The 14,561-nt window shown below is 40.9% G+C and overlaps 1 protein-coding gene across 2 annotated transcripts in view; it reads left to right on the top strand.

Moving 5' to 3' along the window:
- CC2D2A (coiled-coil and C2 domain containing 2A) overlaps positions 1 to 14,561 on the top strand; it is a 1,164,962-nt gene that overhangs the window by 1,016,359 nt on the left and 134,042 nt on the right. Inside the window, exons 29-30 of one of the 2 annotated variants that reach the window (XM_069631935.1) lie at positions 3,779 to 3,799; positions 5,237 to 5,440. In XM_069631935.1, the coding sequence (XP_069488036.1) occupies positions 3,779 to 3,799; positions 5,237 to 5,440 (225 nt within the window). The remainder of the gene's footprint in view (positions 1 to 3,778; positions 3,800 to 5,236; positions 5,441 to 14,561) is intronic. The other variant, XM_069631936.1, reaches the window with a different exon arrangement.

Raw genomic sequence — 14,561 nt, 5'->3', positions numbered from 1 at the left:
GATGAGAGCACTGGTCAGGATGAGGCAGCTATTGTTAGAGAGAAACTGTACAAGCCATTTAAAGCCTTATATGTGCCTGTCTCAGAAATGTGTAGGGAAGTCACGTCATCCACCCCACATGCCTTTTGAAGACACAGACCAGTCCCTATTTAAGAGCTTGACCAGTTATGAAAGATCTGAAGAATCAAGCTCAAGTTAAAATTTTAATGAAGAAATGTTGTACAGTTGAAACAGACTTCTTGTAATTTTGTAATAATTGAATGATGCATGTGATGGTGAAATTCTCCATCAATAAACAAAAGATGTAAAATGAACTTGATGGCAATTAATTATTGTGTTTTTATGTGTACCAAATAAAATTATTTATTTTTTGAATGAAGTGGTTAAGATCCATTAAATGGGTGGAAGTAATGTCCCCTGGAGGGTGGGATCCCAGAGGAAACTAGCAGGATTGTTAACAAGAGCTATATAGGTGCAAGCATAAAAAAGCAAGGGACCCTTCAAACAGAGTTATTGTACAAGTTCACCTGATTCCCACCCATGTTGGGGAGGAGGGAGACCAGGCCAACAGAGGCACATTCTTAGTCATTGATCTGCCTCCGTTACAACTCCCACCCATCAGTCTCCTCAAGCATGATCCAAACTGGAAAACAACCTAATTGAACAAAGGGTGAGGGTCTGTTTATCGGGGGTAGAACCTTGGAAGGCGTCATGTAGAGCCCATTCTAAACCCCTTTAAAGTGACTGCAGATTTTGAAACCGCCTCCATGTCTGCCCGGGGTGCAGTCAGACATCCCCCAAAGAGCTTGAGAAGGAGCTATAACAATAAGGTCTAGGAGGACTGGAAAAATCATGAAGATGACCTTTCTTATTGTTGTCATGTTGGGACGTATCAGAGCCACTTGTTTATACCCCTACCTCTGTATTACTACTTCCGTCATGTTCCCTGTCATCCGCATCCATTTATGTCTGCAGGACTGACTTATATCACTGGTTCACCTGCCCAGAGATGGTACTACTAACAACAGGACATCACAGAGATGACATAAATGAAAGAACAGTCTAAAGAACAACTGTGCACAAAAACAAAATACATATTCTCCCTGAATACAGAGTATGTTTGGGCTATGGAAGAAAGTATACATTCCTGAATGTGAGGTCATAGCTACCTTGCAAATCCCCATTTCACGGCAGATCCCCATTTCACGGCAATACTAAAGACTCCTCTTATTTTAAAGTTTAAAATGTGCACAGCCTAATAGAAGTCACATGATCAACCAGTAACAAACAAAAGCAATGAAAAGTAAAAACATATGACCAATTAGCAGGCTTAAGGGTATTTTAAAATGTACCACCTGAAGAGACTGCCTTAGGGTTTTTGCAAACCTGAAGTGTGTACCAAAAGTACTTGAATTGCCTCCTGAATAACCTTACAAGCCCTCTGCACAGGCATGAGAGAAGAACTTGTAACAAGTGTGAAATCCTTCTAGATTACCATGCGGCAATGTATTCTTGTTGGTTATCGTAGACAAGAACTTGCACAGGAAAGACACAAATCAAATCATTTCCAACTGCCATGTATCAAGAAGCCAATTATGATCAATAGAAGGGTGATAAAGAAGTTAATGGTTTAAACATACAAATGTCTCAGCGATTCTTACACAAGTAGACCGAGTAAGCCAATTAAATGAACCTCTTGGGCATTTTATTAATTGACTCTGGAGTGAACAGCAATGTCTCTGGGTTTTATAATCCTATGTCCAGCATCCCCTTCCCAAGGGCTACCCTCACTTCTCATTCGCTCAGTCATCAAGGTTTGAGCACCCCACACTGCTTTCTTGGCTCCTCTTTCTGTAGTTCCAGGCCCTCTGCTGCTCATCCTTGATTCCTGGGAGAACCCTAGTCTGTGTCTTGGGGCCCCATGTGTGCTTGCACATTAGGCCTGAGTAACATTAGAGGTTAATATCAGAGCAAGCCCCAAAGCTTGTGCTAGGATGGTAGCAGAGCACCTCTACAGGTTGAGTTAGGGTGTCTTCTCCACCTTTTTGCCTTTGGGTCCTGTCTCAAGCCCTCAACACCTCTTCCTCTGCTACCTCCTTGGTGAGACACAACAGCCTTGTGTCTTAAGGGACCTTTCCTGTTCTCACCTCTTTCCCAGTCTCTATCCTTCACCTTCTCCTTTACCTCACCAATGCTTCACCACATGATTGTACCACCATCCTCATTCATTTCCTGTTCCTCTACTCTACTCCTATACCTCTGCTCTGCTATTCTTTCTCTCTTCTGTCCACCTCTCTTCCCCAACCAAATACTTTCTCCAAAGCCGCCCTCAGACTGATCTGCCTCCTTTCCCCTGGTGTCTCCTCTTTAATGTCCTCCACCTGCTTCTTTCTGATGTCTTCTCCAATCACCTGCTCTATTCTCTACTTCACTCCTCCTCCTTCTGACCACCTATAGCCAACTCTTTCCTCCTGCCCCTGTGCAACCTGATTCTCTTTCCGGCAACAAGCCTCTTCACAGCTCCTCCTCCACCACAAAACTCACACACCATTGTTCCAGAGCTCAGGGTGTTATATAGCACATTGGACCACTCCTGGGAACAGTTCAGACTTAATCCTGTTCATTTGTGGGCTTGCTACAGCTCCCATTGCTCTGCCACCATCCTCTGTGGACATGCGTCCAGTACCTTGATCAAGACAGGCCACCATCTGGGGACTCCACTCTGCACATGCCAGGTGTGTGGCTGATACTGTCGGGCTCTGGGGTCGTTATTCGCCCATCATTGGTTAGTGTAGCTCAATCACATGGAGGGTTCTTGGTGTGCGGTTACCGATGCACATTGTTTGCTAACAGTGTGCCTGTTTCCCTGATCCTGGAGTTCCCTATACATTGTAATCTTTGCAGGCAAGGCTTACAACATGCTCTCTCTCTGAGGTGTGGCTAATGGTACCCTACCAAGGTTGCAAATTGCTGTACCTTCTCTGGAGGTAATGGAGAATCCATGACCACAATAGGGGATAGTCTATGGGAATGATTGGAGCGCAGAATTATTGGTTTTTCGAATGCTATGTGCATGCTGCAAGTCTCTTTAAAAGCGACAGGGGTAAGTCCCTGCCGCCTGTGACAAATTCCTGCCATATTGCCAGGGCTTGGTGAGGTAGGCCAGTAGATCCTCCCTGCACCGCCCCCTCGGTCTTAGATCACATACCGAGCATCGGTAACCGCCCCAATGCCCACACCACCCTCTACACTGAGAGCCAGGCAGAGGACCTGGCCAACCCTGGAAGTCGATATAACAACAGTCATGGCTTTTTAAACCTTGAGGCAAGTAAGAACACAACGCTTAAGCGTATCTGGAATTACAGGGTAAATCAAATAAGGCTTTGCATTTAGTGCTCAAATAAAAGTGCAGACACGCACCACCTGGAGAAACAAAAGACGTAGATCTGGCAGTACTAATTTATCAAATGCATAATTTACAATGACTTACTCCCAAACTGCTTCATCATCTTCTAGTGAGTACATTTAAATTCATAGGTCATTATTTTAATGTGTTGCATGGTACATTATAAAAAGCCTTTGCATGGAGTTTGAAAGACACGTCTTGTCATCATTTGCGACAATATATTTTGTGTGCGTAAAGTAAGCAGCCTAAATCTTTTATTATATTTCCATTTTGTAGTTTATCTTGGTTTTGAGTTAAAAAAAAAAGCATGCTGTAACTTTTTTCTTTATTATGATCTTTCTTTCTCTTGCTTGCACTGATGGACGTTTGTAGATGAAAGAAATTATTAGAAAGGTACACAATTACTTTCAAATTGTATATTAAGTTTCACTTATGGTGACCATGGCAACCTCTATTGAATGTGCCTTTTTCCCACAGCTCATGATATGTTTCAGATGTGAAATGTTTGGTTTTCAGTGGGAAGGAAATGTTCCCATGAAGCAGCACCATCTCTTATTGCTGAGGGACCTCCGGTCCTTGGTGTTTCATGTCCTTAGTCACTTGCAGAGGGAAACAACTAGAGTAGGACCATGTGCAACTTCCAGACCTCCGGTAGAACTGTGCTGATGCTAAGGTGTGGTAACGCCTATTGGATTTGGAGATGCACGGTCTACGCGATGAGAAAATCGGGGTTGGCTCCATAAACTAGAGACTGCTGAACTTAAATATTTACTATGATCACAGGTAGAATCTGACGTTGAATTACATTCTAATTGGATACAATAACTGGTAAATATTTTGTTAAAGGATCCTAAATCAATGATAATGATTTGTTATATATTTAGCGCTTTCGCAAAAACGCTTTACATAGCTTATATTTACATACAAGTATCATTCCAACCAAAGTTGCTACTCATTTATCACCCTCCGAAGAATAGAAGGCTGAGTCGGCCTTACCAGGATTTGAACCTACAACCTGGAAATCGCACACAGATCACAGCCACGAGCGCTCGACCCGCAGGGCTATATTACCATAAGCTAAATAAATCAAGCTAAAGAATCATTGGCAAAGTCAATAGGTTGGGTTTTTGTGTGGCCAACTTATTTTGCTGTGTAGGTCATCTATCATATTTATGGCAGAAGACCATTGAATAATATTTTGTAGACATTATTAGATTTCAAGTAATGGCTTGACCATCACAGTAGACTGTGTAAAGTCATCATAATTGCTTGCTTGATCGATTATTAAGACCAAAACGTGGTTATTTTATTCAAAAGGTAAATTGGACAGTGGGAACATGTTAGGTTAGCACTTACGTGCAAAAAGTTCCCATCCGTGCAATGTTCCTCATTTGCACTAGAGTGTAAAAAGAGGAGGCAAAATCACTGTTAAAACGACTGTTTGCACTTTGTAGTATACATAAAGTAATTGCCGCCTGCCATGTACCTATGAAGACATCTTTTGCAAGGAATTCCTGTAGAATCCAAAGATGTTTATTATGTGCTACAAACAGGCCAATATATAGCAAAAGGGTATTATTATATCTTTTTTTGGGGTCTATTCCGACACATATGCAGTCGCATTTAAGCAAAATGTCTTTTACTGGACAGCCCAATGCACCTTGTACTATACCACTTTGAATGTCTCTTGTAGTCAGTGGAGATATTGTAGGACATAGGAAAGAATGATATATTCTGTTATTTTTAATCCAGTTTCTATGTCTATGAATTCCACGCTCTAACCTTACGTTGTGAAAGTAACATGTCATTTGCTGCACTCTCTCGTTGAAGTTCGAAACTCAAGAAGATGAGAAGCTACTACAAGGAGCAGAGAAGTTCAGAGCAGAAGCTGAGACAAAGTTCCCGAAGCGCCACTGCCTGACCACTGTGATTGACATCAACGGAGCCACTGTTTTTGTTACCAGATTCATCAAGCCTCTGAACCCACCATTGGAGATCCTCGAGGCGTGTCCCAACAATGCTCAGGCCACAGCTGTAAGTATTTTATCATGAGGGTAAAAACCTGTCACCACTTTTTTAAAGCGTGAACATTCTACAGAACACATTGATGAGTGATGGGCTTCACAAGAAATCATCTGTGAAAATGAAATGTTGTGAAGAGTGATCGAACCTGTACATGCCTTTGTAAAGAAAGTTATTTTTCCCCCATTTCGGTTTTAACCCATTTACGCTGAGGTAATTTTCAACACTTTCAAGGTGCGATTACTTCAGTTTCTATTTTTTTTGAACAGCGCACACAGACAGTCTCTAAGGTTCTTTGAAGTTGTTTACACTCCTATTTTTCTTTTTAATATCCCTGAAGATGCTAAAACGTTATGGTTCTAGAGTTGCTCTTAATAACAAAGGTGTGCATTTGTCTTCATGTGGTGCTGTGTCTAAGGCATGATAGATGCATCTGCTAGGTCTGGCGACCACTTGAGCTTCAATGTACATGTATATATACACACACAACGTTGCCTTGAATCTGGCATGAAGAAGAAAGAGCATGATACATTCCTTAGGTGATATGTATACTCTTTTTTTTCCACACTTGACTCCATCCAAGTGGGAGCCACCTGGTTTGTTACCTGGGCAATTCATTAATTACCCTTCAATAAAATAGATATAAAACTTTGAACTCCACCCTTGGATTATCTCAAGAACCAGAGCAGCTCATTATCCCTGCTTTTTGTCCTGAACTCCTTGGCAAATTTACTTAATACCTACTGGGTGCACTTAATGGACTGCATCGAATCCAGGAGTGTAGGTGTAAGAAATTTGAGGCATCTCTTAAAGCAAGGTTTACCCCAGACCGGTCCAAATGAAATAAACCCAATTTAGAACCAAGTGGCGATTACCCTACAGCAATATAGATAATCTGGAATTATGCCATCATTTTACCAATGGTGAATCTTTAATTGTAGCCAACAAAAGATTGTTGATTTTTCGTTTATTGAGATAAAATCCATTAAACAAAAGCATGCATTCATAGATAACAAACATAGAAAATCAAGGTAAAAATACATTAAAAACGGGGGAGCAGCCAGGAAATAAAAACATCAGCACAAATGACCCACAAATAATATCCTTACTTTGCTCGCCCCCCCCTAAGAAAAGAGAGTAATGCTCAAGTAACATAACAAGAATCGCCCGTCAGGAGATAATGATGAAAGCCTCTCTGCACCAGAGAACTATTGACCCAAATCAAACATCCCAGCGCGATCTATTGAGGTACCTTGAACTATCTTATAGGAAGACCTCAGAGGCTTCAGAATGATGCAGCTGATCTTCCTTCAAGTCGTTTTTGCTTCCTATTATAAGGAGCCCTACACTGTTTGCCAATACTAAACTGCATCCATTTTTATTATTGTTTAACGTATGGTTCTTACTTAAGGAGTAGAAGAGGACAAAAGAAGTCTAACCTCTAAAGCCTATCCAGAAGCAAGGATGGATCTCCAGTCCTCTTTTAAAAAACATATTATTTAACCAAATAAAGGCGAAAGCAAACAAAACCAAGTACTACATCAAGATAAGATAATATATTTCATTAATCCAATGTCATTTCGCTACATGTCCCCATCCCAGGGCATTGAATGAGTATTATAATGTCCTAACACGAACAGTGAGAGGCATATACAAATTAATTAGACCAACCACATTGAAATGTCACAAATGAAAAAGTGGGCACTCCAGAGCAGTTAAAATATTCCATGCACTGTGGGAGGGTCAGGGGGTTTATCATCTGGAGGGTGCAATAGTTTCTCAAGCAGAGTTCCCCAGGTCTCATTCCTATCTGTACTTCCGTCAGCAGACGGTCTCACCTGCTATGTCTCCATTTAAGCCAGGATGCGTATTCATATATTTGATATCCACTTTTAACCGTGATGCCTACAGGGATTTTGCAGGATGTTGCTAACCATCTCTCGGCTAGAATTAACAAAAATTATATTGCCTTAACAAGACATAAATTAGGTATAAAAAATCAATTAGCAGAGCTTGCTAATTAAAATGTTCTTGATTAGCAAACAAACCCATTTGATTAGCAATGTTGTACTAATATGTCACGAGAAGTTATTTGTACACACGACAATATGAGCAACAATACAGAGGTTTTGTGTACAGCCAAAGAAAGACATACGTAAGATGAGTCAGGCCCTGAGAATTCTTTAAATTCCACTAAACCTGCAGGTCGAGTAACTTAGTTTACCTACTCGATTTAGAAGAAATGCACTTGACTCATGGCAACGGGTGACAACAAAGTTAATGTGCTTTCTGTAAAATGTTGTATGTCACCACAAACCCTCTTTTTTGGCCATACGCAGTGAAACTTATTTGACATTTACTGCAAAGTACATGTTAAATAAAAGTTTCAAACATCCCCTGCAAATGGTATTTGCTCTTCATAAAATCTACTCTACTATTCGAGTGTTCAAGGAGACTTTGCGCGCCCTGGAAGATTGCCTATAAAATGTAAAAGGTTAGCTGCATGACAGGTCACAGATATGAAAAAAAGGCTCTGAAAATGGGTGCTAATATATCATGCAATCTTAAACATAGAGCAAAGGAAGCACTGGGGGCTAACTACTTTGTATGTTAGTCCAGTAGATATGTAGATGTACATACTGGATGGAACTATTGATCATTACTGTGCGTAAACATCTAGTGAGCTTATGTATTCATTATGTAAGAGGAAAGAAGGTAAGAAACAAAGCAGATGGGATGGTGTGGCAGGCAGAGGACTGGGCAAACAAGGTGTAATATTCTAGTTTGCGGCCATCTCACTTTCAGGTGAGCTGGTATAAAGCAACAGGGTGATAAGCTAGAATATCAAGAGGTATGGAATCAGCTCATGGGCACCTGATGCACGATGTGACCGGCCGGTCACAGAATTAGGTTTGCCATGTAACTCATTTGGCTGTGTGATCATGTACATTTTCAAAAGTTTTAACTTGTCAGTGTGATACATCTTCTCCAAAACATTGTAATATAGTTGACACTGTGAGCTTTAGATATACAAACCTAAAGTTTCCTGTAAAGCTTTGAGACAATGCAGTGTTTTACAGTAGTAATACTGTAATTATGTATTATGTAACAACTTACATTTTTAGTAATGGAATTGCATGTCTGTTTTTAAAAAGAAGAATAAAGTTAACACACGCCTGTCTTTGCCTATCAGGCTACGGTTAAACTTGAACGCAGGTACCAGTCTTTTTCCATCCATGACTGTAGTATCTTGGTTTCAAAGAAGGTCAAAATACTAGGCTTTCATCTTGAGTCTTCACTCAGCTCCGAAGTCCATGTTAATCAGATCATTAAAAACGGTTTGCATTATCTTTGTCTGCTGAGGAACATCCACCCTTTTCTATCTGAGTCCAATTGTAAATCCATAGCACAGGCAATAATACTATCTGGACTCGACTATGGCAATGCCCTATTGATGGGGGCAAATCGGAAGAGCTTGAAAGAACTGCATATCATTAAAAGACAAACTAGGAGAGAGCATATAACTGGCAGTCGACAAGATGTGCACTGGCTCCCAGTCGTTGCACGTGTATAATTCAAGGCAACTGTACTTGTTCACAGGTGCATTCATGTAATGCTAACAGTCTATATTAAAAACATGGTCTCATCTTCCGAGCCTAGAAAAAGGCTTCGGTCATTGATACTAACGCTAGTCAGAAATCCAAGCTTCAAGGTGGCTAATGGCCTGGGAAGATCATTCCCAGTCACTTCAGCTAAGATATGAAACTCCCTCCCCTTGGATCCGAGACAACAAAAGGAGTACAATATGGTCCGCTGACAGCTAAAAACTTTACTCTTTGAATGAAACCCTCCTTTTTTATGATGAGGTCTAGTTAAACTGTCTGTCTTGTCTCTTTGTTGTATTCCTGTTTGTTTCGGCGCCCCGATGTCTGCGGTTTTTGGCGCTTTATAAAAAATACAGGATATAGTTAGCTTAATAAAAGTAACATCACGGTTACTTCTGGTTTGCAATTATTTGAAAAATAAAATAAAAATTCTTGCCTAGCACTCCCACACAGGCCTTTGGCACTTAAGATGAGATTGGAGGCTCCTGCACTCTCTCCATTTGAACTTACAGAGAAAAGAGTAGAGAGAGTCCTGAAGGCAAGAGCAGAATTCAGGGCCAGCTGTGCTTTCATTGAACAGGGAAACTTAAATAGATAGCTTTGCTACACAAGTGCTACTTTAATTAGCAAACATACAAAATTACATAGCCAATTGCTATGTGACACCGCTTATTTTATGCCTTGCCTTAATGACTGGTCTCTCCCTACCTCTCTTTATATAGTTCCTTGGTGCTAGTCAATATAAACAGAAGCCCAGGGTGTGGTCCAGGTTATGTCCACCCACATGTTAATTTACCTTATCACTGCCTGCAAATAAGATGCATTTTCTTTATTCTAGAAGTCTGCACCACCACAGAGCAGCAGCCACATGCCCCCGTGCAATAGCACTTTATTTTATTGACGCAGAATACGTCTGTGGACTGTTATGTTGTATTTGCTTCAACCTGGCATTGCATGGGCACCTTCTTAACCATTTTATAGAGATTGTCTACCTGCTCCTGTGAGTCTATTGTGCTCTGACCAACAAACGTGGAAGTATGATGGACGTTTCAACTGTTCTACAAAACATGCAGACTTGTCTCTCCCTACCATCGGTGGAAACATCACTTTCCTTATCCTGGGCAGCCCTCTTTAGTGTTTCATAGTGTATGAACATTCAGTGCCGGAAAATGTACCTTCACCATCTTTTCCCGAAATGCTGTCATCCTCCCATGTTCAATAGCTCTCCCAACATTGTGCAATCCACTTGTTCCCACTGTCCCTTCTGTGGATTTGTCAGTTGAGAGGTCCCAAAGCACCCAATCCAAATGCTCAGCGGTCAACTATTTGTTACTGCCCCAGGTTTCTGCTTAGCTCTCTCCCATGCATTCCACATTGTTCAGAGCAACACTGGGTACTGCTTCCAATTAAGTTCCTAGCGCAATAGCATATTTAGCAGACATGTTCCCAACTGTACTACTAAAAGGCATTGATCTTCTGCAGTGTCATCACTCAGCCACTGTGTCATATACTGTAGTTGACCTGTTAAGTGATATAAATTCTAGTCATGGACCACCAGGCCCCCAGTTTCATAACTCATTTTGGAATTGACTACAGTTTTCCCAAAGAAGGTGTATAATCTGTTTGTTTAATCCAATATGGAATATTGCAGAAGAGATTTGAGGAATGGGAGTATCACCATTTTGTCTATGGGTCTCATGCCCCATCAGTAACATAGCTGAATTTGAGATGGCATGTAATGATCTGGCTGTGTTGTAGACATATGTGTCCGTGCACCATGCTCCCATACCCAATCAACCAGTATCGTCATCTCCGTGTACTGAAACCATTATACTTGTCCTTCCATGTACCCCCCCCAACACCTCTCCCATGCCCTCTTCGTCTGTCGTTCTTTCTCCTGATCTATCAATGTAATGAGTGCCCAGATACCCAAGGGTTCAGCGCGCTGTAGCAAATGCAAAAACAAATAAATAAATGTGCAAATATTTGTAAGAGTTAGTATCCCAGTTCAGGGGAACCTCCGACAGTTCAGCAAGTGTATAATAAAGAGGACACAATGGGCAAAATGCAGGACTTGACTTCTTTATTTTGTATCCATCGATCACCTTGAATTTCTCTTGGACATTGTTAACTGGGTCTCTGACCTAAAGTAGCCGGATATTCACATAAAGGGAGAACACATGAGTATATTAACATTCCTCCATCCACAAAATAGGATCTCAGGATCCAGGTAATTGGCTCTATCGCCAAGGCAAACAATATTAGTGCGAAAGGACACAACCCTATCTCGTGCCTCTATATTTTCATCCTCGCTCAAGGGGAGAAGTAGGGAAACTTCTCGAGGAGATCACACATCTCTGATACAAATCACAACTTACATTGGCTTCCTGTTGTGCACCGAATATCGCTCAAAACTCTTGCTTTAACTTACAAGACCCAGAACAATCTGGCATCTGCTTATCTAGCCAACCGCTTCATGCGGCACACTGCCAACAGACCCTTGAGGTCAGCCCATGTCCACATACGGACTATACCTAGCTTCAAGCTTCAGACAGCCGGGCGAGCAAGCTTCCCAGTCCTTGTAGCCAAACTCTGGAACACAATACCCACCACACTCAGAACGAACCGACCTTCCATTCCTTTAAGAACAAAATCAAACTCTTGCTCTTTGAGCTTCATGCATCTACCTCATCCACCTAACTTACATAATCCATTACGGCCCTATGCTTTATCGGAGGCCTGCCTTACTTTGCACCTGTATTGTCTATTTATCCTCGCTTTCTAGTTCACTCTGCAGTATGCCCTAGCAATACTACCAGAAATGTCTAGAGTAGCCAGTGTAACAATGTACGTGTCTGTAACATGTATTGCATTATGCTTAGTTTTTTCTCTGTTAAGTTGGTTTCCCCCCCTGGGAAATTTGCTTTCCTGTATGTAGACACTACCTTGCAAATTATGCACCCAGATGCCCCAGGGCAAGGTGCGCAATACAAATAAAATAAATACAAAAAATACAAATACAAACTTGATTCAGTCCATCCAAAGCAGGCCGGCCCCAAAAGGCTCTACGGTTCTCCATAAGCAATTCCTTCTGCCTGAATGAAATGCTTTTTTTTGGCCTACAACCACCTCCTTTTCCTTTTTTTACATCGTCAACGTCAATAATTTTATTATGCTGTTTTCGCAGTTTGGACATTGTTCTACACTTTGGAACAAAGCCTGACTGATCAGTATTAATCAACTTGGGTAGACTCTGCATAGCTACTAAAGGCAACAATTTCATTTCAGGTCCACATTTAGCATTGAAAGTGGGCAGTGAAAAGAACAGCACAGCTCTTTCCCAGACTTTGCAAGGGTGATCACCAATATCTCACAAGGGAGGCAGCAACTATGCCTTTCTGAAATGGCTACTTATTATTTTCTGCAACCAAGATACAAGTTGCCTTGAATACATTTTTGAATTTGTCTGCAAGCCACTTCCATTCCAGGTGTTTTACATGATTTCAAGTTCTGAATCGGTCATTGCCGTTCCTCCCTTTAATCCAAGGACAATATAGGCAGGGAATCCTGCTCCAGCACCTCCTTGTGAACTTGGGAGTATCAGCAGGTTTTTCACATAGTACTTTGAAGTCCTCACTGAATCACCTATTAATGGATGGTTCTTTGGTTCAGACCACTGTCCACCCTCCCTGCATATTTGAGTAACAAGCCCCTATTTGTTTCCCACCTCAATTGTCCCAGTGGATACAGTGTGAGAGCGGTTGCCTCAATCGGCCCTTTCTGGTGTTACTGGATTTAGTGTGACCAAAGTTTTTTTTCTGTTTAATGTTAATGCATACTTTATTGGTTCCTATTCCCCAAGACTCACTCAGGCGTAAAGTCTTGTAAGTTTAGTTTAGTTTAGTTTAGCAAGCAGGCAAGCAGTGGTAAGCAAGCAGTGGACGCAACTACTGGGGAAGTTATAGAGGGGTCTCTGTGGTGTGGCCTTCCTTGAGCTTCCTGTTTTCTCTCTCTATCCACCCCTGGGAGCTCACAATAATCTCCCTGACCTAGTCTTGTTTCTCCTCCCATTGTCTAGTCCTGGCTATGGCATATCAGATCCACTAGAACCTTCCTTCTCTGGCTATCAGGTTCCATGTGATTATTCTGCATTTTAAAGGCTGCACACTAAAAAGACTGACCTTTTTCGGCTGATGTTGTGCACCCTTTAAGACACAGAATAATCACCAAGCCCTGCTTTCTTCCGGCACAGTCACACACAGACACAAACAAACACAATCTTCCCTGACCCCCAGCAAACACATTTGTGCTGGCCCCCTTCCCATCCACACCACACACATTCCCTCAACATTCACACAAATGCAGACTCACACACACATGCACTTACCATCAACGCTCAAATATTCTATCTTCCTGTCGGCCCGGCTGCTCCTGGCAGCCCCTGTGCGTACGCGTGTGCGGCAGGGGTATGACAGTTTCTTTTTTTTATGTTTTATTATATGGTTACATTCATTAAACCTTTAATAACATTACAACAATTACCATTTGCATTCCAATAAAAATGAAATTAAAGAGAATAACTACATTTCATCTCATTATATATAAAACCACTTTATAGATAAGATTCAATTATACCTTAAAATCACAACATATAATAATTTCTTTCAACAAACTACAATTAGAGTAAAATCCAGTAGCCTAAAAACAATACCCTAAAACAGGTTCATCGTATTTTTGCATTTCATTTGGAAGGATAAGTAGTTGCTACCAATTTATGAGATTGGATAAATATTATTTTTATTGTGAATTTGCCAAAAAAAACATGACTTTTTACACAAAACTTAACACGTTCATAAACAAAAATACAGTATCAATTCATAAAATATATTACAATAAGAAAATCCAAAAAAAGAAAATTGATAGAAAAAGCTAAAGCAAGATAATAAGTAGAAAACCCCAATTAACTTTAATAAAACAATGATTCCCAAAAGAGAAAGAGCGAGACAAGAAAACTCTTATAACCTATAAACTCCAGAGATCTATTTTCCAGAATGTATCTAATGACATACAGGTAACTCCCCCTTCTTAGTGATAAGATTGAATTCTTTAAAAAGGGAGACCACCTCCATTGTGAGGAAAACTTTATTTCCAGAGGCTATTCTTTCCCAAAAGTCAGGGGAATCAAGAGAGCAAACATCATGTACAAATCTTCGAAATCTTTGAGTTCGCTGATTCCAGGTACCTGTACACTCTGAAAGAAGATGACGAGCAGATTGTGTTACCATTGCATCACATTTGTCACATATATCTGTTAGATATTTGACTTTATCTCTAACATGCAGGATTTCCAAAGTTGGTAACAGGTTAAATCGTAATCTGAGAAAATCCGATCGCATTACAGATTCAGGGAATTTCTTCAGATATAGCGGTAGGAATGACCTCGATTTATCTGTTGATGTTAGAGACGGTGACAACTTTGATAGCCTCATTTTCTCAATAGTCCTTATCCAGTCCATTTGCTTCATCGC

The sequence above is a fragment of the Ambystoma mexicanum genome, chromosome 6q, assembly GCF_040938575.1.
Source record: "Ambystoma mexicanum isolate Mex_15411 chromosome 6q, UKY_AmexF1_1, whole genome shotgun sequence".
Taxonomy (NCBI): Eukaryota; Metazoa; Chordata; class Amphibia; order Caudata; family Ambystomatidae; genus Ambystoma; species Ambystoma mexicanum.
This window is presented reverse-complemented; position numbering and strand designations above follow the sequence as displayed.